This window comes from Somniosus microcephalus, chromosome 3, assembly GCF_052327205.1.
Source record: "Somniosus microcephalus isolate GS21.2 chromosome 3, FLI_Smic_1.0, whole genome shotgun sequence".
Classification (NCBI taxonomy): Eukaryota; Metazoa; Chordata; class Chondrichthyes; order Squaliformes; family Somniosidae; genus Somniosus; species Somniosus microcephalus.
Genome location: NC_140989.1, coordinates 312,544,266 through 312,571,487, shown reverse-complemented (window position 1 = coordinate 312,571,487; position 27,222 = coordinate 312,544,266). Strand labels below are relative to the sequence as shown.

General features: G+C 42.3%; 1 protein-coding gene across 1 annotated transcript; it reads right to left on the bottom strand.

Annotated features, from left to right (window-relative positions):
* Positions 1 to 5,636: 5,636 nt before the first annotated feature.
* On the bottom strand, positions 5,637 to 26,039 carry LOC147122152 (transcription factor BTF3 homolog 4). Its single transcript, XM_085982949.1, has 5 exons — positions 25,971 to 26,039; positions 21,311 to 21,423; positions 13,585 to 13,786; positions 9,118 to 9,177; positions 5,637 to 6,028 (listed from the first exon to the last, which is right to left on the bottom strand). Exons 3-5 carry the CDS (start codon positions 13,778 to 13,780, stop codon positions 5,982 to 5,984), a joined length of 303 nt encoding a protein of 100 aa, XP_085839075.1. The 5' UTR covers positions 13,781 to 13,786; positions 21,311 to 21,423; positions 25,971 to 26,039; the 3' UTR covers positions 5,637 to 5,981.
* Positions 26,040 to 27,222: the final 1,183 nt, after the last annotated feature.

Here is a 27,222-nt window from a genome sequence, read left to right as displayed (position 1 = left end):
TTAAACAGCGCCTCGATTTCAAAATTCTCATCCTTGTTTTCAAATCCCTCAATGGCCTCGCCCTTCCCTATCTCTGAAATCTCCTTCAGGCCCACATCCCACCCAATCCACCCCCCCATCCACTTGTAAATCTTTTTTGCACCCTCTTAAGTGGGGGGGGGGGGGGGGCAGTGCCTCAATATCCTTTGTATAATAATGGCAACCAGAACTGTACACAGTACTTCAAGTGTGGTCTAACCAAGGTTTGATACAAGTACAGCATAACTTCTCTACTTTTGAATTCTATCCCTCTAGAAATAAACCCTAGTGCTTGGTTGGCTTTTTTATGGACTTAACCTGTGTCGCAACTTTGTGATTTCTGTATTTGTACTCCGCGATCCTTTTGTTCCTCTACTCCGCTTAGATTCTTATTTTCCAAGTAATATGTGACCTTATTTTTCATACCAAAATGTATTACCTCATAATTATCTATTTTGAGATTAATTTGCCAATTATATGCCCATTCTCCAAGTTTGTTAATTGTCTTATAATTTGTTGCAGTCTCCTCAGTATTGACTATCCCCTCGCAATTTGCTATCGTCCGCAAATTTAGAAATTGCGTTTTTGACTCCAAAGTCTAAAGCATTGATATAAATTGTTAACAGCGGCCACAGCACTGATCCTTGAAGGACCCCACCTCTTGCCACTCTGAATAGCTACCTTTTACCCCTATTTTATGCTTTGTTTTGAACCAGCTAGCTATTCATTCTGCTACTTGTCCCGACTCCACCTGCTCTGACCTTATTCATTAGTCTATTATATGGTATCTTATCAAAGACCTTTTGGAAATCTGGATATATTACATTACCCTTGTCTATTTTCTGTTACCTCTTCAAAGAATTCAATGAAGCCAGTCAAACAAAACATTCCCTTTTGAAATCTATGCTGACTATTCATCAGTATATTTTTGGTTTCTAGATATTTTATTTTCTCCTTTATTAGGGATTTCATTATCTTTCCTACCCCCAGTTAAGCTGACTGGGCTAGTCACCTGGACATGTTCTTTCTGCTAGTCCTCTGGCAATACACCTTTTTCTAACAAATTATTAAATATGGGTAATAGTACCTCTGCTATCTCTTTCCTAGATTCTTTTAAAATGTGCAGATGCAATCCATCCAGAGCAGGGGTTTTATCCTCTTTGAGTTTGATTAGTTTAATATTTTTTTATTTTAAATGCAGTTGTATCATTTTAAATCTCATCTTCCAATGTCCTGTCCACCTGACCCTGGTAAATACCAAAGCAAAATAATCATTTAATATTTTGACCATTTCATTATCGTTCCTTGTGATTTTATCCTGGCTGTCCTTTAGTGGCTCTATTCCCATCCCGATTGTTAATGTTTTAAATTAAACGGTGAGAAGAACAGCATTAGGGCAGAAGGACAGATTAAGATCTTTTGTCCAAATAAGAGTTTTATATAGTAATGCATGCATGGAGTATAAGAAATACATGGAGTGAATTAGAGGTTCAACTATAGCTCAGAGAGTATGACATGGTGGCCATTACTAAAACATGGCTGCAAGCTGGTCATGATTGGCAGTTAAATATTCCAGGTTAGAAGGTCTTTAGAAAGGATAGAGAAACTGGAAGAGGAGGATGGGTAGTCTTACTGACTAAAGATACTATTACAACATTAGTAGGAGAGGATATAGGTAAGGGAAAGAAATCAGCAGAGACTCTAGTTAGAATTTAAACAAAAATCATGTTAATGCAAATACCTTGTAACGCATTTCATGGTCAACAAGTACATTATCAAATGTGATAGAATGTCACTATATTGAATCTCAGACAAACCTAGCAATTGATTAATAAATGGTGCAGATTTTTTCCCCCCAAAGTGTAAACAAAAACTCAGATGAGCTGGATCGTCAGTAACATATATTGGTTTATTCAATGTACTTAGGTTTAGACGAATAGTGGATTTCTTGGACTAAATTATTTTCTATTGTGGCTTAACAACATAAGCCAGGGTTGGCAATGGGATCTTCCCACGAACTCAGTGGCTGCATCATCAGCTTGCATTTAGAAGGCCAGAATTTCTTATACATTATTCTAGGCAGCTCTATAGGAAACTTTAGAACAAGTCAGGATTTGTCTATTAAGCCCGCCCACTAGCCAAAGCCAACACTAGTTTCTTTCTGATTGACATGTATTGCATTGGGTCTTGGGTGACCGCCTTCCTCACTCCCCAGTCCTAGTACGTACCTCTAACACATTGCCTGCTATTTTGCTATGTAATCTGAACTTTAACATATACAAACTGAGTAAATCAGCTAAGGAACATCTGTAAAAGCTAGAGCTTGGTAGACATACCAGATACACAGAACTGGATGAGATTTGTATAAAGAGCAAGACAAAAAGGGACCAAAAAATTGGAGTCAATCAGAAAGGTAGAGATAACAAAACTGTGATAGAATGAGTGGATGGCAAGCAGATAAATAAGGCAGAGAATTATAAGACACACATTTTAAGAATTTATTTTTACCTGCTGCTGCTTAAAGCCATACACTGCTCAATACCAAAAGGAGTCAAGTGTCATATCACAGATATAGCTATTTTCATTGCGGCTGGTGAAGTATCAGTTACTTCACCATGAATAAAATATATGTTTGATTTGCAAGTGGTGTACTACTTTTATCTGATCACTATAAACCAACCCCCACTAAGTGTGCATATGTATGCCAGGAGAGGTTGCAAATGTGCTCAGTGGATGTCCTCAAGTCAACCAACCTGCTAACACTTGCCACGGTTCACACATGAATAATGGGCAGTTTGGCAAGGTATTGGAAGCTGACCATTATTGGGAACTGTACCTCAATAAGCAAGTAAACGCCTTCAGGAGAGGAAAATTAGCAGGAAAAAAATTAGAAGCAGCATAGCATTTAACGGTGCTTCAACTGTTCTTGTTATGCTAAGATTTCTATGCTAAACATATGCTGTTTCACTATGAAACAAGATTGCTGTCTCCAGAGACTCACTCACAGTGGTCATCTAACAAAGCAGTAAGCTGGTCACAGATCAGGTATGATCTCATTGAATAGCAGAACAAGCTCGAGGAGCTAAATGGCCTACTCCTGTACCTATGTTCCTATAAGCAGCACTGCAGCATCCAATTGAACAGTTATAGCCTACCACCACAGGATTCAACAGATTTATTTGACACGGTTATGTTTAATGTGCCTACAAATTCAACCAATTGAGCTGCTAGACAGGTACACATACAAGTCTGCAGTAAACAGGCAGCACAAATGGGATGCTCTGGCCTCCCTGTAAGTTGGATACATCACAAAAGTACATGCCACCATATGCACAATGATGCTGAACATCAGATCTCAAAATGTAGTTGGGTGTAGCAGTCTGACATGAGTAAGGAAACATTATTTAATCTTTCTCACAATAGTGCTACATTGTTGTCTTTCAGATGATGTTAAACCAAGATCCCATCTCCTTGCCCAGGAGGCAAAAGATCCCCTAGCACAATTCAAAGAACAGGGCGTTTTCCCACTGTCCTGGCCCACATTCATCCCTCAACCAACACCATCAAAACAGATGAACTGGTCAATTATCTAATTTCCTGTTTGTGAAACCCTTGTGCGCACAATTTGGCCTTCAAATGTGCCTACAAAACAAACTGCACTTTAAATGTAATGAATTGGCTGTAATCTGCTTTCGGACTGGCAGAGGATGTGAAAGGCACTATATGTAGCAAATACAAGGTAAATTAACAATTTTTATTTAATACAATATTCATTTTCCACAATGAAATTACAACTATTTGTTAATGTGAGCCTTTACACAGGTGTAACTACATACATTGAAACACTATACATTACCATATTGTGATTTGTGGAAAGTCATTGTCTTGGTTCTTCACGTATTGTAATGTGGTTAATCAAGGTAGAGATCCACAATAAATCATACACAATGAATTACACGGAGTGTGCAAAAACTTACCTTGGCGATTTAGATGAAAATGTATTAGACTTGAACACAAGAACTCTGCTCAATGAGAATTGAAGTACTCTCCACAGAACCCAAAAGTAGCAAGCATTTTGCAGGGTGACGTACACTACTATCCACAACCGTGTAAAATTTGGGAGCTACAGTTCAATTATTGTATATAAGAGGTCATGTTATCAGATTCATATGTAGAAAATCATATTTTGATAACTATTATTCATTATTTTTAACCTAACCTATTCAAAGCCACTTTAATGCTACAAAAAAAAATCAAGGCTAATTTTCTGCCCAACCAAAATCTGCAGCACGTCTGTCTGGGGGTTTTGAGGATATCAATAATTTTTAAACTACTACATAAAACAGTACTAACCTGCTGGCTTTTAAAATTGTTTATAAGAAAATTACTATGCTTAGATTATGACCCATGTGCTGCATAACTATTCAGAGTAATAGTTGCCAGTTAAAACCTCAGCGCCTCAACCGACTATTCAAGCCAGAAAAAACAGTAATCAATACCTGTTCAGTGGACATCAATCTTATGATCCTTATTGATGTGCAGTTTATTAATCTGCATGTCACACCTTGCACAGTTGACCTGCTAAACCTGGCTCAGAGTTTGTGTAGAATCATCTGATTATGGATCTGAGATCCATATGCTTATACAACCCTCATGCATTTCATAGTTTACATACTTCATCTTCAGCTGACTTGTGCAAAGTGTAAAATCGATATAGATTAACAAACTTCAAAATCAATGGGAATTAGACAATCAGTGTCAAATGACAATTTGGACTCTCAACACTTGGTATTGGAACATCGGGTAGGACAATTACATTGGGGAAAACGGTTTTGGAAAAGAAACAATAGTCCTGACCATATTTAATGGGCAGAAAGCATGGTTCTTCAATGATTATTTCACTTGACTTCAATAATTTCATCTGCTATTTTTAAGAAAAAGCGTGAGATTTCCTCTAGCTTACTGTGTGTAAATGTACTGTCTAGACCTGATACATTTCAAGTTTGATCGCCATTATGCTAAGCAAATTTGATCTTGGCCTGAACACTATAATTGGCCTGTTTCCCTGCATCAGGAAGAACGCTAGAGGCACCAATCCTGACTGAATTCCTAGGATATCAGGTACAAGGTGCATGTGTAGCTAAAGTTGGGCTCAGCAGTGATGTCCGCCACGATTGAATCATATGTGAATAATGGCCATTTGGGATTTACCCAGTAGAACCAGGAGTCATTTCCTATACAAAGAAAAAAATCAGTGGCGTTTTAAATATTAGGCAGAGTCTCAGTCCACAACCGTGTTACAGCCACCATGTGTCTGTGTGTGTGTAGGCCGAGTAGAAAACAATTCTACATTTTCAACCACCTGCAGCTTGACACTACTAAACATGGTACAACGACAGACAGAATAGCCTCACTATCCTGTCCGCCACTCCTGTTGATCTGGAGGAAGACGTGGATACTTGGCTAAGGGGTGTGCTTTAGAAAATAAAGGCTAAAAATACCCTCTCGAGAAGATAAAATGAAAATAAATCAAGGTATGTGGTTTAAGCTACTTTCAATAAGTCAAATTCAACTGAATCAACACTAAAATGAAATTATTCACACAATATGCAACAAGGAATTAATCAATCTATTTTATTTGCAGGTCATGAGGGAAAACCTTAAATAAGACTTCTTCTCCAGCTTACTCACCAATGCATTTGCAACCTATTCAGGTTGCTTTTTAATGAAATCTCACCGTCTTACAAACTTCAGACCAAAGGATTCTGTTTTTAAGTGCAAAATGCAAACAAGTGATTTCAACCAATTGAAAGATGCTGAACATTCAGCATAATTAAAATACAAAATGCCTTAGTTCACTGTATTTGCAAACTGTGATTTTTCACTCTTTAATATAGTAAAACTTTGGAATAAGTTTCCTTGTTGGTACAGTCTTTATCCTAGTCTATGGTCTGCCAGCAGCTTTAGTTGGCTTCGTTCTTTGATGCTTCATCAAAATTTTCAACAAGATCTGCAAAAACAAAAAGCATGCACAAGTTTAAAACATAGCTGGTGCACTATTTACTTATGAAACATTTTCATTCTGATTTTAATAGATCAAGACAAAAAATGGTAAAATATATTAATATAGAAATATTCAAGCAGCTTCAAAGACTGGAGCACCAATATATAACGGCAGAGTGGTGGAATATTGATTTGATGCCCCGATGGCTCTAAATTCCTGATTTCAGGCTGTCACCGTGCCATTACTGGGCCATTTTTGATATCACCTGGCAGCTGTTGTTTTCCCACAGAAAGCACATGGCACAGGAAGACAACATACTGGGGAAGACTTAGATGTAGCAGAGTGTATGGATGTTTAGCAAGAGCAGAACACAATAGAAAGGGGGCAAAAGCAAAGAGTAACATACTCTTGAGAAAAGTTTCAATGGCAAACTCCAGGAAGACTCACCGTAGATGGTTGCGGAGTTTCGCATAATAAAGGACTACCAGATCAGGCCAGCTCCTCAGTGAGGACCAGATTATGCCATTCCGACAGCTAAAAAGCCTGAAACACACCTTAATATGCGACCTAGGCTGACCACTGAGGAGGAATGGCAAATGGCATGGAGACAAACCCTAAACTTGCTGCAAAATGTAAGAAGGCTAATTCAAAAATCAAACATTTCAACTTGCACATGCTCCAAATTCCACCCCTCCATACCAGACTGCTGAAGTGCCTGCAGCTACAAAAACACACTTCTCCACAAATTACAGTCACCCTCCTACATCCTGCAATTCTGGTTAACAGTCCAGATCACCAGGAACACAGCTGGTCACACAAAAACATAGTAAAACATCCCAAGGCGTTTCAGAAGCGTTATAAAACAAAATTTGACACCAAGCCACACAAGGAGAAATTAGGGCAGATGACCAAAAGCTTGGTCAAAGAAGTAAGGAGCATCTTAAAGGAGGAAAGAGAGGTAGAGAGGCGAAGAGGGTTAGGGAGAGAATTCCAGGGCTTCGGGCCTTGGCAGCTGAAGGCACGGCCACCAATGGTTCAGCTATTACTATCAGGGATGCGCAAGAGGCCAGAATTAGAGTACAACAGATATCTGGGGGGGGTGGCTGAAAGAGATTACAGAGATATGGAGGGGCGAGGCCATGCAGGGATTTGAAAACAAGGATAAGAATTTTAAAATCAAGGTGTTGCTTAATCGGGAGCCAATGTAGGTCAGTGAGCACCAGGGTGGGGGGGGGGGGGGGGCGAACGGGACTTGGTACAACTTAGGACACGGGCAGCAGAGTTTTGGATGAGTGCAAGTTTATGTAGAGTAGAATGTGGGAGGCCAGCTCGGAGTGCGTTGGAATAGTCACGTCTAGAGGTAACAAAGGCATGGATAAGGGTTTCAGCAGATGATGAGCTGAGGCAGGGGCGGAGTCAGGCGATGTTAGGGAGGTGGAAATAGGCTCTCTTAGTTATGGCGCAGATGTGGTCAAAAGCTCATTTCAGGATCAAATCTGACACCAAGGCTGCGAACAGTGTGGATCAGCCTCAGACAGATGTTAGGGAGAGGGATGGAGTCAGTGGCTAGGGAACAGAGTTTGTGGCGGGGACCGAAGACAATGGCTTCGATCTTCCCAATATTTAGTTGGAGGAAATGTCTGCTCATCCAGTACTGGATGTCGGATAAGCAGACTGACAATTTAGAGACAGTGGTGGGGTTTGAGAGGAGTGGTGGTGAGGTAGAGCTGGGTGTGGTCAGCGTACATGTGGAAACTGACGCGATTTTTTCGAATGATGTCGTCAAGGGGCAGCATGTAGATGAGCAATAGGAGGCGGCCAAGAATAGATCCTTGGGGGGCACCAGAGGTAATGATGTGGGAGCAGGAAGAGAAGCCATTGCAGGTGATTCTCTGGCTGTGATTAGATAGACAAGAATGGAACCAGGCGAGTGCAGTCTCACTCAGCTGGACGATGGTGGAGAGGCATTGGAGGAGGATGGAGTGGTCAACCGTTTCAAAGGCTGCAGACAGGTCAAGGGGGGATAGTTTACCTTTGTCACAGTCACATAGGATGTAATTTGTGACTTTGAGAAGAGCCGTTTCGGTACTGTGGCGGGGCGGAAACCTCATTGGAGGGATCCAAACATTGAGTTCCGGGAAAGATGGGTACAGATTTGGGGGGGGGGGGGGGCCACATGTTCAAGGACTTGAGGAAAGGGAGGTTGGAGATGGGATGGTAGTTTGCGAGAACGGAGGGGGTCAAGCGTTGGTTTTTTGGAGGAGAGGGGTGATAACGGCAGATTTGAAGGAATGGGGGGGGGGGGGGGGGGGGGGGGGGAGAGACAGTACCCGAGGAGAGAACACCATTAACAATGATCAACTAACATGGGAGCCAGAAAAGGAAGTTGGGTGGTCAGCACACGGGACCTACGCAACACCAACCCACCCATTCGCCATGAGACAGCGACCATAACCACAGGGGTCCTTCCAAATGTCCCCAAGCCTGACTAACCTCCAAAATCCAAGACTGAACAAGATACCCGTGTCCCGACCTGCAGTGCTGTGTGTGGGGAGCTTGGATGTGGCAATACATTCTTTCTGCAAGCACCATGCAGTAACTTCATAAACTATATATGGGAATGTACACTCAAAGAATGTATATATTTAGGCGCACAATCTTAATGACCTCAAAATATATTTGCATATACCTTTAATTATACACAGTCTTCATAAAATGTGAATGTCCTCTTTGCAGAACCCAGGTAAAAAAAATATTTTTTAAACTTTACCTTGCAGTACAAATCTAGAGTGATGCATGTTTTTTTTAAATAATCAGAGAGGATGGCAGAATTTTTAAAATGGTCAACTAAACATATCCTGGTGCTCAGACATCCTCCAAAATTCAGATGGCCACCGGCATACAGAAATGGACAAACTGGTCAATGGTAGAGTTCAGTGGTTCTGTTGCTCAAGTATATACATTTAGAGACACTGACAATGTAATGGGAAGAATTGTACAAAAAATTTAAGTGCTAACATTACTTTGATAAGAGTGCTCTGGTCAATAAAGTAACCAACAGCCCATGATCAAGGTAAATACTAGTTCTCATCTACCTGGGACGTCATCATCTTCTTCATCAATGTCTTCAGCTTTGGGTGTTTTATTATCCAAAACTAGATTAAAGAAAAAATGAATTGTTTAACTCAATAGCAAAAACAGCATTCAACAAATTTAACATGTTAACAAAATGCTTCCATGTAGAGGACCGATTGCCACTGTGGATTGTAACAATGTACTTTCATACACCTTTCTTAAGTTAAGTCAAACACATGCACTACAGCCAGCAGAAAGCCACTAAAAATCATTTGCATGGTTCAAAATGATTAAGATTCTACCAAATTGTGATGATTTTAAAATTAAATTGCCAGTAGCAAGTTCAGAGATAAAACAAAGGCAGGCCTGCTATAAGGCAGCAACAACCCTTTAAAATAAGCTCAAGTATCCTAACAGCATGTCAATCAATTATATATCAACACCAATAATTAAGTTAACATTTAAAACAGATTTAGAAACAACTTAAAGATGCCCTGTTCTTGGTCTAGTTTACCCCAGAAATGTAGCTTCTTAGAAAAGGGGCAGTTCGGATCTCACAAGTGTGTTTTTCTTAAGTTCGTTACTGCCTCAGAACTGCACTAGATTGTTACCCTAAATAATGTGCTCAAGTCTCTGGAGTAGGGCTTGAATCCATGACCTTATGACTCAAGAGGCGAGTGCTGCCACTGAACCAAGGTTTACACATCTGAGCCTAAGTCTCTCTACTCCTTTCAAAGTTCTAACATTTTGTGTATTCTTCCTTCCAAAATGTATATTTCTCCACATTAAATTTGTTGTGATATCTAACTGCCTCATCTACTATCCTAAGTCTTCCTGAACATAGTCCTCTTCAGTTACCCAGGTTCCCTATTTTTGTGTCGTCTGCCACTTTGAATGTCCCAATATGCAATTATTATTTATATATTAAGAGCAATAGTCTGACCACTGAGTGACACCATTGTTTACATCCCTCCAGTCTAAAAAAAATGCATTAACCAATACTCATTGTTTTTTTGCCCTTTACATTCATATCCAGGTGGCCACATTCACTTTAATATCATATCCAGGTGGCCACATTCACTTTAATATCATATGCCTTAATTTTATCAACAAGTGTCCTATGTGGCCACTTAAATACTTTTTGAAAATTCATATACACAACATTTACTGCATTTTATCAGCACACTGTTATTTCCCAAAGAATTAAATTGGCAGACATGACATGCCTTTACAATCTACTGACCTTAGCCCATATATTTCCAAGTTTATTAACATTATTCTGTATTATGGCCTCTACAAGTTTACGCACGACCAATTAGGTTAGACTAATTGGTCCATAGTTACCTTGTTTATCTCTTTCTGAATATAGGTGTTACACTGGCAACCTTCCAGTCTCCAGCACAACTTCTATATCTAAGGAAGCTTGAGAGATTGCGGCCAGAATCTGTTATTTACCCTCTACTTCTCTCAGCATTCTAGGTTGCATGCAATCAGGGCTTTTCCAGGGGTATCTTTTCCACTTTAAATTCCACCATTTTTTTCCAGTACTATTTCCTCATCACAAAACAAGGATGAGGAAGGCCATTTAGCCCAGTTTAGTTCATCCATCCAAAATCATCCCAAAGTCATCCAATTGGTTTTTAAATGTTTCCATGGTTCTCACCTCCACATCGCCACCAGAGAGTCAACTGTAATGTTGATTACGGTGCATGAAGAATTTCCCAATATCTGGCCTAAATTTATCCTTTTAGTTTTAATCTGTGGCCCCTTGTTTTATTTTTGTGATTAACTTTACAGTACCACACTCCAGGACCTCACCTCGATGGACCACCTCAAACAAGTACCTACTGTTTCATATCCTCCAGCTAATTTTTTATCTATACTCAAGATTTACCCTGAATACCCACAAACTGGAGTTTAACTAAGCCTTTTGTGTGGAAATTTCTGGAAGTATAGGTACAACACTTTGTATTGGGACGTCACTTCCTCAAAGAAGTCAACAATGTTGGTCAGACAGGATCTCTCTCCCATCCCCATAATAATCCATATATTTTGATATTCTATTCGTTCGGTGGTAGCACTCTCATTTTTCTTGATACCCTTTTGCTTACCATCTGTATTTTCTGTAGTCTGTTTGATTTTCTTTCATATTATTAACTGTAGATTTGTAATATGCCAGAGTCTCTTTTTAATTTTCTCTGGTCATTCAAGGAACACCAACATTTGCTGCACTTTAATTCTTGTGAGAATGTGTCTAGTTTGTACCCCAAGCATCTCTTGGTTGAACATTTCATTGTCTGTCTACTGTCTCATCTGCCATTTTTATCTTATTGAAATAGTTTTCTTCCCTCTAGTCAACTGCCTTTATCTTCAACTGTTCCCTCATGTTTTCAGATCAAACCTAATTATGTTACGGACGTCGTTTCCTAGCTGTTTCCCTATCCCTACGTTAGCAACTTACCCCACTTTATTTTATAAAACAAGATCCAACACCATTTTTTTCCTTGTTGGACAAGAAACATATACTGATCTAGAAAGCAATCCTGGAACCCCCCCCCCCCCCCAAATCTTTGCCAGCTATTTATTTTTTCCCTAGTCTATCTTTGAGTGATAAAAGTCACCAATTATTATGGGCCCACTGCTCCTGCATTTTTCTCTAATTTGTCTACTTCTCAAATCCTCTATTTTCTTTCTGTTCGTGGTCTAAAATATACTCCTAATCAACTAACAGTTCCATTAACTCTAACCATATAGATTCAACTTTTTGCTCCTAACGATCCTCTCTCATCCCTACGCTCCAGTGCTGTAATGGAATCTTTGCTTGAAGCTGCTACCCCTCCTGCCTTTTTCTTACTCTATTCCTCCTTTAAAGTTTGTAGCCAGGAATGTTCAGCTCCTACCCCTAGCCTAAGCCAGTGTGAAAACTTCATGTAGCAATGTACATTGGAGTCAAACAAGACTGCAGTTACTATCAGCACATGTAAGCAAATGCTAACTAAGTTTTTGTTTTGGGCGACTATGGAAAATACGTACTGCACTATGGGCACTAAATCCTGGCTCAATTTATAATAATAAATAAATGCCTTAGCTCAGTGGTAGCACTCTTGCCTGAATCAAAAGGTCATGGATTCAAGTCCCATCCGAGACTTGAACAGAGTCTAGGCTGACACGCCAGCGTAGTACTGAAAGAACAAGGATGTCTTGCAGCAGTTGTACAGGGCCTTGGTGAGACCACATTTTGAGTAGTGTGTGCAGTTTTGATCGCCTTATCTGAGGAAGGATGTTCTTGCCATGGAAGGAGTGCAGCGAAGATTCACCAGGCTGATACCTAGGATGGCAGGAATGACGTATGAGGAGAGATTGGATCGATTGGGCTTGTACTCGCTGGAGTTTAGAAGAATGAGAGGGGATCTCATCGAAACTTATAAAATTCTAACAGGACTAGACAGACTAGATGCTGGATGTTCCCGATGGTCGGGGAGTCCAGAACCAGGGGGTCACATTCTAAGGATAAGGGGTAGGCCATTTAGGACAGAGATGAGGAGGAATTTCTTCACCCAGAGAGTGGTGAACCTGTGGAATTCTCTACCACAGAAGGCAGTAGAGGCCAATTCATTAAATATATTCAAGAAGGAGTTGGATATATTTCTCAAGGTTAAAGGGATCAAGGGGTATGGGGAGAAAGCAGGGACCGGGTACTGAATTTGGATGATCAGTCATGATCGCATTGAATGGTGGAGCAGGCTCGAGGGGCCTACTCCTGCTCCTATCTTCTATGTTTCTATGAATGCTGCACTGTTTGGAGGTGCCGTCTTTTGGATGAGACAATAACCCTAAACCCGATCTGTCTTCTCAGGTGGACACAAAAGATCCCATGGCACGAAGAGCAGGGGAATTCTCCCCAATGTTTTGGCCAATATTTATCACTCAACCAACATCACTAAAATAGATTATTTGGTTATTATCTCATTGCAGTTTTTGGGACTTTACTGTGTGCAGACTGGCGGCCACGTTTCCTACATTACGACAGTGACTACATTCAAAAGTACTAAATTGGCTGTAAAGCGCTTTGGGACGCCCTGAGGTTGTGAAAGGCGCTATATAAATGCAAGTTACTTTTGGTAGTGTTATCTAAAAAATCTCAACTGGATTTTTGTCTTGTAATCCACTGGGACCCATCTAATATTCTCGATTTACAGGCAGTGCATAAAGCTTCAAATTGAAATACTTGCTCAATGTATATAGAGCAAAACTCAGTGGGCCTACTTAGCCAGCATAGATCTAATATTCCTTTGGGAGATGAGCATAGATCCAATATTCTCTGTGAAGATGTCTATCTTTGTACTGCTTTCTTAGCTTGGAAAACCCATTGCACATGTTCTTGTGACAAAATATGAGTAAGATCAAGCTTTTAATTTAAGAATCCAACAATACAAGTACATGCAATTGCACATACCACTCTTTATTTAAAAATTTCTTCGACATACCTTGCCGTGGCAACTGCTCAGCTAACTTTCTAAGACTTGTTAGACTGTCAGCTCCAAGCTGGCTGAGAATGCCTGGAAGCATTTCCGTGATCTGTTTTGTCTCAGCATGGCCGGTAATAGCAAAGGTATTGGCAGATAACGAGGCCTGCACTTTGGGGTTATTGAAGTGAATGACCTGACCATCATCTTTAATCATATTCACCTGTTTGGCACAAAAAAAATCATGAAATGTGAAGTTTCTGAAAATAAAATATTTTCAATATTACTGTTAAATGGCAATTTCAATTATCTGTTAGTCAGGGGAATCGGGTGATCAGCATAAATCATGAAATTCGCCTCTTCCACTATTATACAGGACTTTTCAAATTTTCATCCTATCTTGATGAGGGTAATGCGGTTGACGTGATGTATATAGACTTCCAAAAGGTGTTTGATAAAGTGCCACATAATTGGCTTGCCAGCAAAGTTGAAGACCATGAAATTAAAAAAAAGGGGTAGCATGGATATGAAATTAACCAAGTGACAGGAAACAGAGAGCAGTGGTGAACGGTTGTTTTCGGACTGGAGAAAGGTATACAGGGGTCGGTCGGTACCAGGACCACTGCTTTTCTTGATATACATTAATGACTTGGATGAACAGGGCAAAATTTCAAAATTTGCAGATGACAATACTTGGAAGTATAGTGAACAGTGGGGAGGATAGTGATACAACGTCAATGAGACATAGACAGGCTGGTGGAATGGGCAGACACGTGGCAGATGAAATTTAACGCAGAAAAGTGTGAAGTGATATATTTTGGTAGCAAGAACGAGGAGAGGCAATATAAACTAAAGGGTACAATTCTAAAGGGGGTGCATGAACAGAGACCTGGGGGTATATATGCACAAATCGTTGAAGGTGACAGGGCAGGTTGAAAAAGCAGTTAAAAAAGCATACGGGATCCTGGGCTTTATAAATAGAGGCATAGAGTACAAAAGCAAGGAAGTTATGATGAACCTTTATAAAACACTGGTCCGACCTCAACTGGAGTATTGTGTCAAATTCTGGACACTGCAATTTAGGAAGGATGCGAAGGCCTTAGAGAAGGTGCAGAAAAGATTTACGAGAATGGTTTCAGGGGTGAGGGACTTCAGTTACATGGATAGACTAGAGAAGCTGGATTTGTTCTCTTTGGAGCAGAGAAGGTGGAGAGGAGATTTGACAGGTGTTCAAAATCATGATGGGTCTAGACAGAATAGAGAGAGAGAGAAACTGTTCCCGTTGGCAGAAAGATCGAGAACCAGAGGATAGAGATTTAAGGTGATTGGCAAAAGAACCAAAGGCGACATAAGAAAAAACTTTTTTATACAGTAAGTGGTTAGGACATAGAACGCACTGCCTGAAAGGGTGGTGGAGGCAGACTCAATCGTGGCTTTCAGAAGGGAATTGGATAATTACCTGAAGCAAAAACATTTGCAGGGTTACGGGGAAAGGGTGGGGGAATGGGACCAGCTGAAGTGCTCTTGCAGAGAGCCGGCACAGGCTCGATGGCCCGAATGGCCTCCTTCTATGCTGTAACCATTCTATGATTCTATGATTACAAAAGCAGAGACCCTTGCTGCTGTATGGTTTCTCAGTGCCAGCAGCCTCCATTACCCAAACCAATTAGTCATTTTCCTTGTACAAGACCAGGCAGTGAGGGTTCACGTTATGAATCATGAAGTGACAAAAAGGGGAAAATCGCAGCCATGCCCAATTCTATTCACATCCAATATCCACACGCCCATATTTTCCAACAGGGGTCACTGTACAGCTATCAGGATTCGGAACCATAGCCCAGGCCAATTTGTACTGCCCAACGTGCTGTTTTGATTAACAGCTAACTTAGCAAGTCTAGAGAATGAACCATGTTGTGGCACAGTGCATTTAACATACAAGTTAACAGAAAAGCTACAATACATCCTTTAGGTAGTTCACCAGAACAGTCATCTGCTTTGACTAATTCTGCAGATGTATTTTAAAGTTGTTAAAGTGTATCTCTTCTCACCTTCCCAATAGGAGAAGTAACTTTTTCCATTTGTATTTTCAAGTTTTAAACTAGTCTCTATGTTGGCAACACTGTTGTTCAGCTTGTGGAAGGACACCAGTTTACACTGCAAGCACCCACAACTAGTTCCTAATCTCAGAAGTACAACCTCAGGAAAGAGTCACCCAGGCTGTTGTGCAGTTCCAAGCTTCAGAGTGGCATAGCCAAGCAGCAGCCCATGAAAGGTTTACACAAGAAATACCTTAAAAAGAGAGCCAATTTTAAAAAGTCCCAATGCACTAAACAAGCAGTTCTAAAACTATGGGACATGGGCTAGTGGTTAAAGTGAATCAGAATGCTTCAGCGTTGTTTCCAATTCTTAAACGCTCTCTCTCAGCAGCGTCCTCCTCCAGCCGCGATGGTGTTGCTGCTTTCCTCCCGCCAGAGTCCAATCTAGCTACTATAACTAGATCTGCAGAATTTATTTTAAATATACAGGTAGACTACCCTTTATCCGGACTTCCGAAAACCGAAACCCTCTAAAAACCTTCGGTTTTTAGAGGGTTCCGGTTTCGGAAGTTCGGATAAAGGGCAAGTCGTGCGCACGACCCCCGCCGACCCCGCCCCCCGCCGACTTACGCTGAGCGTCAGCGTAAGTCGTGCGCACGACCCCCCCGGCCCCGCCCCCCCCCCCCCCGCGGATCGCAACAACCGCCGACCCCCCCCCCGCCGACCCCGCCGGCCCCGACAACCGCCGGCCCACCTTCCGAAATCCGAAATTCTCCGAAAACCGAAACTCGGCTGGTCCCGAGGTTTTCGGATAAAGGATAGTCTACCTGTATCAAACAAATTGTGACAAAAAAGTGAATCTTTCCCACATCTATGAAACTGTGCTGGAAATGTCCATCCTGTGCTTTAATATGTAGAATCAAATACCAATGGCCTGTCTTGAGATACAATGAAGCTATGAGTTGCAACAAAAAAAAAGTAAATCTGAATCCCAGCTCCCCTAATGCCTGCCAATCTTAGCAAATTCAAGCCCATATTTCTATAAAGTTTACAAATTGCCTGACTTTTTGTTTCTAATTAAGCTTCAATTGTTTCAATCCTCACATTCTCCTCTTCTTAGGCAGTCCCTCGGAACCGAGGACGACTTGCTTCCACATTAAAAATGAGTTCTCAGGTGACTGATGAGTCCAATGCGGGACCTACGGTCTCTGTCACAGGTGGGGTAGACGGTGGTTGAAGGGATGCATGGGTGAGGTGCTTGGGTTGACGTGCGCTGCTTGCACTTGCTCCCGGGGAAGAGGCTCGAGGTGTTCGGCGCCTTCCCGGATGCTTCTCCTCCACTTTGTGCGGTCTTGGGCCAGGGATTCCCAGGTGTCGGTGCGGATGTTGCACTTTTTCAAGGAGGCTTTGAGGGTGTCCTTGAAGCGTTTCCTCTGCCCACCTGGGGCTCTCTTGCTGTGTCAGAGCTCCGAGTAGAGCGCTTGTTTTGGGAGTCTCGTGTCGGGCATGCAGACGATGTGCCCCGTCCATTGGAGCTGATCGAGCCTGGTCAAAGCTTTGATGCTGGGGATGTTGGCCTGAGCGAGAACACTGACATTTGTGCACCTATCCTGCCAATGTCAACGTCAGTATCTTCACATTCTGCCCAAGTCATGACACCACGAGTTCCTTACATTGCACACGTTTTGCCAGTGTGTAAATGCAAGTTTCTTTTTAAACTTCTGCCGGGCTCACCAGGGTGAAACAAAATCTCAATTGCTCACTAGGGACTGTTGTCTGAATATCCAGATTCAGAACCTGGAAGACCAGGGGAGCCCTCAAAGTTCAGAATGTGGAATAATCAAGAGAGCAGATGAGGAGACTGATTTTGTACTGAGTAAAAGAGTCAATGACCTGCTGAATATAGAAGTCGTTACAACAACAACCACCTTTTGTTGCCTAGGCCCCAAGCTCTGGAATTCTCTGCCTAAACCTCTCTACCTCCTTTAAGATGCTCCCAAAACCTCTCTCTGACTAAGCTTTTGGTCACCTGCCCTAATGTCTCCTTATATGGCTTGGTGGTAAATTGTGTGTCTTATAATACTCCTGTGAAGCGCCGTGGGACATTTTACTACGTTAAAGGCGCTATATAAATACATGTTATTGAGTAAAAGAGCCAATTACCTGCTGAATATAGAAGTAGTTATTTTTATTAGTGTTGGTCAACATTGTCGGATGGGGCTAACTTTTGCAGAAGGTGAGACACTTTCAGGCGTTTTACAATGGGGTCTGGCCTGAAAGTTTTAGGAGCCATTATGCTAAGGTGCTGAGAATACAAAAGCATGATGCCAGTAGAAGGGTAAAGTTTGAGATTATTCAATTTTAGGGTGGGCCGGGGGGGGGGGCTGGGGCATCTAAAGATCAATGCATTTCAGGTTCTTTTAATTTCTCAGAAATTTTCCAGTTATTAACATTTTCTCCCATTCCCTTCGCTCCAGAAAGCATGGAGTTCTTGGTGAGGGTACTGTTTCAGAAGCATTGGGTACCCTCCAGCACTTTGTCCAAATGGCCATGACTCAAGTGTGAGCACCAGCGTGCTTTTCAATCACAGCTGACAACAAAGCTCAATCGTACTCTCAGTTAATGTTCACACACATGCTTCCAGCTGGATTGCAATGAGGAACAGAAATACTGGCTAATCTCTCACTTTCCTCCCCCACTAATGGATGTGCAGCCAGAGCAGAATAAGCAAAGCACCCCACCCCGTGTAAAATAGACTACTAGTGCCTACCGTCAAGGGTCACACTTGAATACGGTTATTTAGGTAAGGCAATGGAGGGTGGCCCTTGCTAATCCAGAGGCACAGAGCCAACTGAAGAACAGGTTATGGTAGCCTAGTATTTATGGTACTGGACTAGCAAGTTGAGAGTTCAAATCTCACCATGGTAATTTGTGAGATAGCACCAGAAATTACCATGAAATGCCAGATTTTTTGTATAAACACAAATGATTCACTAACCGCCACCCCTACCTGATCTGGCCTATATGTGACTCCAGTCCCACATTACATAGTTGACTCAAAGCCCGCAGGGAGCCTAAGGACGGGCAAAAAATCTCACCACATCTCGAACAAATAAAATACAAACTCCACAATATCACCTTATCCGAGATCAGTGGACTCAGACATTAAAGTTTAAATCTGGAAGCTTCCTAGTCTCTAAAGTTCAGATTCTCACTCGATAAACTTCCTCAGCTATTGGGGGTTTAACGAAAGCTTGACCCGAGACGTTAACCCGACCTTCCTCTCTCCACAGATGCTGAGTGTTTCCAGCAGTTTCTGTTTTTATTTAAGCTATTGGGGGGGAACCTTTAGAATTTATAAATTCCATTTTCAACCATAAAGTCAAGAGCAGCGATCAACTAAGTCAGCAAAAATAGGGACCAACTGCAGACCACTAGTACGATAGCAAAATACTGCAGATGTTGGAAATCCGAAATAACAACAGAAAATGCTGGAAAAACTCAGCAGGTCAGGCAACATCCGTGGAGAGAAATTTGAGTTGACGTTTCGGGTCGGACCCTTCTTCAAAACTGGAAAGAAAAGAAACTAGATCGAAGGCAGGGCTGCGATCGGACAAAAGAATAAAAGAAACAAAAGTAGTAAAAGAGATTAGAAGCTAGCCGAGATGGTAATAGGCTGGGATTAGGTGTAAAGTGTACTGGCAGGGCAAAAGATAGCTGCCAGGTGTGAGAGAGAAACAAAAAGGGGGGGGGGGGGGGGGAAAGGAGTGGAACAATTACAAGAAAAAATGAAATGGGGGCCGAGTTTATGATCTGAAATTGTTGAACTCGATATTGAGTCCGGAAGGCTGCAAAGTGCCTAATCGGAAGATGAGGTGCTGTTCCTCGAGTTTACGCTGAGCTTCCGTGGAACAATGCAAGAGGCCAAGGACGGTGAGGTCTGAGTGGGAATGGAGCGGTGAATTAAAGTGACAGGCGACCGGAAGCTCGGGGTCACCCTTACGGACTGAACGGAGGTGTTCCGCAAAGCGGTCACCCAATCTGCGTTTGGTCTCCCCAATGTAGAGGAGACCGCATCGTGAGCAGCGAATACAGTATACTAGATTGCGAGAAGTACAAGTAAATCGCTGTTTCACCTGGAAGGGGTGTTTGGGGCCCTGGACAGTGGGAAGGGGGGAGCTATAGGGGCAGGTGTTACATCTCCTGCGCTTGCATGGGAAGGTGCCAGGCGAAGGGGAAGGGCTGTTAGGGGTGATAGAGGAGTGGACTAGGGTGTCTCGGAGGGAGCGGCCCCTGCGGAATGCTGAAAGGGGAGGGGAAGATACGTTTAGTGGTGGGATCACATTGGAGGTAGCGGAAATGCCGGAGGATGATCCGTTGAATGTGGAGGCTGGTGGGGTGAAAGGTGAAGGACAAGGGGAACCCTATCGTGGGTTCCGGGAGGGAGGGGCAGGGGTGAGGGCAGAAGTGCGGGAGATAGAACTGACACGGTCGAGGGCAGTGTCAACCACGGTAGAGGGGGAAATCCTCGGTTGCGGAAAAAGGAAGACATGTCTGAAGCACTGGTGTGGAAGGTGGCATCGTCGGAGCAGATACGGCGGAGACGGAGAAACTGGAGAATGGAATAGAGTCCTTACAGGAAGCAGGGTGGGAGGAAGTGTAGTCCAGGTAGCTGTGGGAGTCGGTGGGTTTGTAGTGAATATTGGTCGATAACCTATCACCCCAAACAGCTCTTCCCCTTCGCCCGGCACCTTCCCGTGCAAGCGGAGGAGATGTAACACCTGCCCCTATACCTCCCCCTTCCCACTGTCCAGGGCCCCAAACACCCCTTCCAGGTGATACAGCGATTTACTTGTACTTCTCGCAATCTAGTATACTGTATTCGCTGCTCACGATGTGGTCTCCTCTACATTGGGGAGACCAAACGCAGATTGGGTGACCGCTTTGCAGAACACCTCCGTTCAGTCCGTAAGGGTGACCCCGAGCTTCCGGTCGCCTGTCATTTTAATTCAACGCTCCATTCCCACTCGGACCTCACCGTCCTCGGCCTCTTGCATTGTTCCACGGAAGCTCAACGTAAACTCGAGGAACAGCACCTCATCTTCCGATTAGGCACTCTGCAGCCTCCGGACTCAATATCGAGTTCAACAATTTCAGATCATAAGCTCGGCCCCCATTTCATTTTTTCTTGTAATTGTTCCACTCCTTTCTCTCCCCCCCCCCCCCCACCCCCCCCTTTCCTTTTGTTTCTCTCTCACACCTGGCAGCTATCTTTTGCCCTGCCAGTACACTTTACACCTATCCCAGCTTATTACCATCTCGTCTAGCTTCTAATCTCTTTTACTTCTTTTGTTTCTTTTATTCTTTTGTCCGATCGCAGCCCTGCCTTCGATCTAGTTTCTTTCTTTCTTTCCAGTTTTGAAGAAGGGTCCGACCCGAAACGGTCAACTCAAATTTCTCTCCACGGATGTTGCCTGACCTGCTGAGTTTTTCCAGCATTTTCTGTTGTTATTGCAGACCACTAGTGTTACTAGGTAAGATTTGTGGTGAAAAAAACCCCCCAATGTAATCAACATAACTACAATGGAATCATGTTATGCACAACAGACTAAAATTGGAAAAAGAGTTACTTGTAACAAGGCACAAGGTCAGGAATGCATCTTACATTTCACGTTGGTGATCAGATAATGAAGTGAATATGCAAAACGTACCTCCTCAATTCCAGCAATATTATTAACTGCCAGCTTCTTCAGAGAGCTTTGCAATTTTTGTCGTCAGCTGTAGCTGTTCTGTGCACTACCTTCTTCTTTCTGCGAGCTGTGCCCTGAAAAATTGCATTGATTGCAAAGTTAATCAGGCTAGCCAGCCACTGCATGTTTAAAAAACTAGCAATCCGTGCATCAGATTTAATTTCAAATATAATTTACCTGTGCAGGACACAAACATTTTACACACTTAAAGCAAAGCTTCTTTGCAACCTGAAAATAATACATTATTTTTACATGAGCATGGCAATAAAGTGGTATACACGAGTAAGCAAAACGTGATTTATTTTAAATGTCCTTTGTTCAGTTAGTGTTATAATTTTGTTCAGCCTAATAGGCGACAATCAGATTCTTTTTCCAATGCTTCAGTGACCAAATCTAACTGTACAAATTTCTCTCACGGGAAGCAGCTAAAAAAAAAAAAGCAGGAATGCATCAGGCAAATAATCAAGAGACATAAACCCTCGGACTACCACATTATGCCACTAGACTATTCTCATGTAACAGCAATCTTGATCTGTTGATTGACCGCTGGAATGAAGCTAAATATAAGCAATCCATCCATTCACAAAAGCTAGTGCCTGGACTGCGAAAACTAAAGAGGTGTCCACAGGAACACAGAGGCAAAAATGTATTACTAGTAGCCATCTTAGGTTAAAGGTATAACACACAAATTAGTAATTATGGTAAGCAATACTACAAATTAAAGATGGTAAAAGATTTATTAGTATTGCAAGAGTCATATTGGGTCCAGTTTTATGCAATCACACCTAATATAGAAAAGCAGCAGTATTTTGATGCTTGCAAGTTATTTATAAAATTGGATGTTAACTATATTAATCGACAGGTCTTTCAGTCAAGTTAAAATTTTGGATTACTTCATTAAATTAGAAAAGAGAAGGCTTTGATGTAAAGTAACTGCAGTGTTTAGTGATGCAAGAGCTTTCAAAGTCAGTAGTCAAACCTAAATACAGCCTGGTTGCGCAGTATACACAATACATGACCTTACACCGCAGTGGGACATGGGTTCATACCCAGAAGTTCCCACACACTGAGCTCTCAATCTTAGTTGGGAGATCCAAACCAACTGTTCAAACTGAAAGGTTAAATCCACTCTTGCACACCCTGAATTGCCTTTCGAGAAAGGAATGACAAGGGAAAATATTTATGTTTAGCTTTACTTGCATGTCCTAAATGAACGTAGTCATGGTAATTACTTTGGTGCGTACCTACCTTAGTGAGAAAACTTTTAAAAATTAAAGCAATAGAGCCAAAAACATGCACGCTATTGTAATATAATAGTCAAATTTATGATCCGTAACAGCTACGTCTTTTGTGGAATGTTCGAAACCAAGCCAAATACTACCCATTACTTTGAAAAATATGCCAAATTGCACCACAGATACAGTGGCAACACGGAGTTCAGATCTGACCCCTACAACACTCTGACTTCTTTATCTTGCCTGCATTGCTGCAGGGAAGCAATTTAACAGAAAGAGGGAGAATCTACTAAAGGGGTACACTCGCAAAAATCCAAGGAAACTTATTTAAATTGAGACGGTAATAAATAAAATCTGGAGTGCCCAAGAACTTTATTGTTGCAAATGGCTCTTCAAGTGAAGTATATATGAATGTAAAGGACTGCAAAATTCTTCTTGTAAAAACTCAGGTATAAATGGAGATTTTAAGGGTAAAGCAAACATAATTCAGAAAAACAAAGCATTTTGACCAAACCTTTTCTAATCAGAAATAAAACTCCAAAATTGGTAGTATACTGTGAAATTCACACCTTCAACTTTCTGAAAGAGCTTATCATAATTTAGACGTACATCAGTGGTGCTATGCACACTTTGGTTTATGTAAGATACACATTGCCCCTCACTCCTGAATACAATGGCCCAAGCTGGGGTAAGGTCCCTGGCACAGTGCAGACATCTTGTAATGCAACAAAGGGGCAATTCTTCCTGCCTGAGCCAACACGTAAATCAACTACAGAGGAAAGCCAAGCCCAATCCTACTGTCACCCATAGTCTGCTCATGCACCTTCCAGCAGAGATCAGTGGATAGTGAGCAGGAGTAAGAACCCTGGATGATTTCCTACCCACTCCCCAGACCACTGCAAGTTGAGAACATGCAACTCAGAACAGTTGAGTAGTGTGGCACAGTACCACACCACATAGTGCATTTAGCAATAGGCCATCAGGATCCAAATGCACACTCAAACAGGTCTTTTTGACAGAACGTCTAACTTTTCTTTTGCCAGTTAATAAAGAGACATGGAGAAAAAGCTTGAAATTAGACACTCAAAAATGCTGAAAATAATATTGTACTAAGGTCACCATTATATCTGCAACTTGAAGATCAGATTGCATTGCCCATTTAGGCACAACATCCTTTCCAGCAGTCACCACTAGCAGATATTTTAGCTGATATTCATTAAGTGAGGAACAGGACATATTTGCACCAAGTAACAGCACTGATCACTCACATGACAAGACACCTGCCAAATGAATAAATCCCCCTTCAAGTTCAAGCCCAATGCGGCTTAACCCTAAAGCCAGACTAGCACTCCAGCACCAGTTTGAATTCTCAGTGCAAGGGTAACTGTACTTTTAATAAAGTAAGTGTATGCCTCCAAGTTGTCACATAATCCAAAAGGAAACAGTTACATAAAGGCTTCCTTTGTTATTACATTTTATACTACGAAATTGCTAATCAAACCAACCTGAGAGGAGACCTTTTCTGTAGAATCCCACCAATGACGTCAGCAACACAAAGATTTCCTTTGGTATACAGGCTCATTTTGTAATTAATTGACATGATTTGGGCATCATGGCAAGTCGGCATTTGTTATCTATCCTTTGTTGCCAAGAAGGTTGTGGTGGGCCGTCTTCTTGATCTGCTATAGTCCATGTGGTAAAGGTGCTCCCACAATGCTTTTTTTGTAGATGTCTTTGATATAACCAGGCCACTTTAAGATTCAATCACAAAGTCTCCCAACCTTCCCAAAGTTCATCACATACAATGAACTGTTTTGAAGTACAAGCACGCTTAGTAGGCAAATGCAGCAGCCATTTTGCAGACAGCAAGACCCCACAAAAACAGCAGAGATGAAAGGGCAGTTTTTTTTCCACTTTGTGCTGTTGGTTGAAGGGGGATAGGACATTTACTATTCTGAAAAATACTGTCATGGGATCTTGAACATCCATCTAAACCACCAGAATAGGCAACCAGGGCCTCAGCTTCACATCTCATCTAAAGGATGGTACCTATAATAGTGCACGACTCCCTCAGTTCTGCACTGAAGTGTCGTGTCAGGCCAGATTACATGCTCAAGTCCTGGAATGGGCCCTGAACCCACAACTTTCAATTCAAGAGGCTAGAGTGAGCACATCACTGAAATAGGTATCTGCCAACAGCTGACCAATAGAAAAAAAGATGAGCTGCAAGGAGGTACATCTTAGTGACGCAGGAAGATACATCTCTCATAACTCATGCAAGTCAGGTGTCAGATTTGGCTCAGTGGCAGCACATGTACAAGTCAGAAAGTTGTGGGTTCAAGCCCGAGTCCAGAGACTTGAGTGCATTAGGCAGGCATTTCACTGCAGCACACAGTGTCTCGCACTGCTGGAGGCATCATATTTCAAATGAGACATTAACTGAGGCACCCTCTCAGGTGGACGTTAAAGGTCCCACAGCACTGCTCCAAGAAAAGCAGGGGAATTCTTCGGATATCCTGGTTAATATTTATCCTTCAACCAATGTAACCAAAAAACAGATTACCTGGTTGTTTATCTCACCACTCTGTGGGACTTGTGCACAAATTGGCTGCCACATTTCCCGACTTTACAGCAGCAATTCAACTTCTAAAAAGTACTTTATTCGCTGTGAGGCACTTGGGACATCCCACAGCCCTGAAAGGCGCTTTATAAAATGCAAGTTTCCTCTGAGTCTATCACCCTTTAAGAGGGCAATAAGAGTTCTTTCATTCAAATTACGTGAATTGCGTGGACAAGCTCAAGGCATAGACCAATAAAAAAAATGTTTTTAAGTTTCCGTACAAGTCACACCCGCCCCTACTTTCACATATATTGCCATTCCTTCATCATTACTGGGTCAAACTCCTGGAACTCCCTATCTAACAGCATTGAGAGTGCCTTCACCACACGGACTGCAGCGGCTCACCACCACCTTCTCCAGGGCAACTAGGGGTGGGCAATAAATGCTGGCCTTGCCAGCGACGCCCATATCTTGAGAATTAATTTTAAAATATTAAAAACATGAAAAACCCATAACAGACTGATTTTACTGATCAGGACGGTCCCACGATATTAGCCAATCTCAGCCAGGACCACAGTGCGTTCATGACAGCTGTCTTCAACAGCTCCGGGCTTTGGAGGCACAGATTAGGTTTATCTATCTCCATTTAATAATCTTTGCATACAGGCAAAAACTAACAAAAAAAACACAAGCCTTAAAATGATGCAACACACAAATATATTGACAGATTAATAGAAAAATGTAACCCTCGGCGAAAATTAGCAAAAGGCAGTAAGTGGCTTCCGTTGTATAAGTAATTGTAAATGTAATTAGACAAAGAGCTCACCTTTCCTCCTATCCGGACCTGAGCCTGTAATTTAGCTAATTTTTCCTGATTCATAGTGTTTAATCTAGGGGAGAAAGAAAAGCAAAGAGTTGTTCAAATTATCTATATTTACATCTAAATTTCTTTGCACATAGCAAATATGAAATTTAAAAAATCTATTCCTGGTAATTCAAAATCACGCTTCTGCTCAAAAATTTTCAAATCATCCAGTAGTTCCAATACCTGCACATTTACGGCTACTTTTCTGTAAATATAGATGATTCTTAAATTTATTCATCGCTTCACTTTTTTCCAATAATCTCGGGAGTGGGTATTTCAGTGGCATGTCTCAAACACCCAAGTACAAATGGACGGTGCAAAACTGAAAACTTCAGCTGCACTCACGCTGTGTCGCTCTTGAACGTTACCGACAGCAGCAATACAGCCCGCTCCGGTTTTTAAACTCAAGTGTTAGAAAACGACCACATTTCTTCGGTCGGACACAAGGTTATTACACTTTCCCCGCCCGCCCCGCGCCACTCAAGTCAGGTCGCGGCCTAACGTGAACAACAACCAGCCACTAAATTAGCGCAAACAACCCGCTTTTAAAAACCCATCTTCCAACTAGTTTTTTGTTTTCACGCCACAACCCGTCCTTCTCCCCGTCCCCCGGCCTCGTCTCCCCCTCCCCCTTCAGCGCTTAATTCGCTACTACACGGATTTCATCTCGACCTTATCCAAGGGCCGGCTGTCCGGCGAGTTACAGTCACGCGAAACTTTTCGCTCTCACTCACAAACCTTGTTGTGTTTGTCCGGACCCAGAGGAAACACGCGGTGAGCAAGATGGCGGCCGCGGAAAGAGATGGAGATCGGGAAAGGGGGCCGCGCGCGCGTCCGCCGCGTCACTCGGCACGTGACGCGTCCTGCGCGCCAGTTCCGTCACACGGACCCCGCCCTCCGCGCCGTCTGCTCATGCGCAATGGCAAGACACGTGAACGCTTGATGGGAAGCCGAGCCGCCAGGAGACGCTGGGTTGCGCCAGTGTCACCCAACAAAAGCGGTGCCCACCCACTCCCCGCCTTCAGAGGGGCACAACTAATAAAGGAGAATTGTGAAAGTAAAGTAGCAGTTGGTTCACATATTGTATCAAGAAATTTTACCGGCCCAGTTAATCTCCTTTGGAACAGTTGTATAGAATTACGTAGCATTTACAACACAGAAACAAGCCATTGCACGGCACGCCCTGGTGTTCCAGTATGCCATCCGGCGGAGG

Coding starts and splice junctions, on each gene's coding strand:
- LOC147122152 (XM_085982949.1), bottom strand. CDS start 13,780: ATGATTAAAGATGATGGTCAGGTCATTCACTTCAATAACCCCAAAGTG. Junction 9,178..13,584: donor TGAGCAGTTGCCACGGCAAG/GTATGTCGAAGA, acceptor TCTTTAATCTAG/TTTTGGATAATAAAACACCC. Junction 6,029..9,117: donor AGAAGATGATGACGTCCCAG/GTAGATGAGAAC, acceptor TTGTTTTTGCAG/ATCTTGTTGAAAATTTTGAT.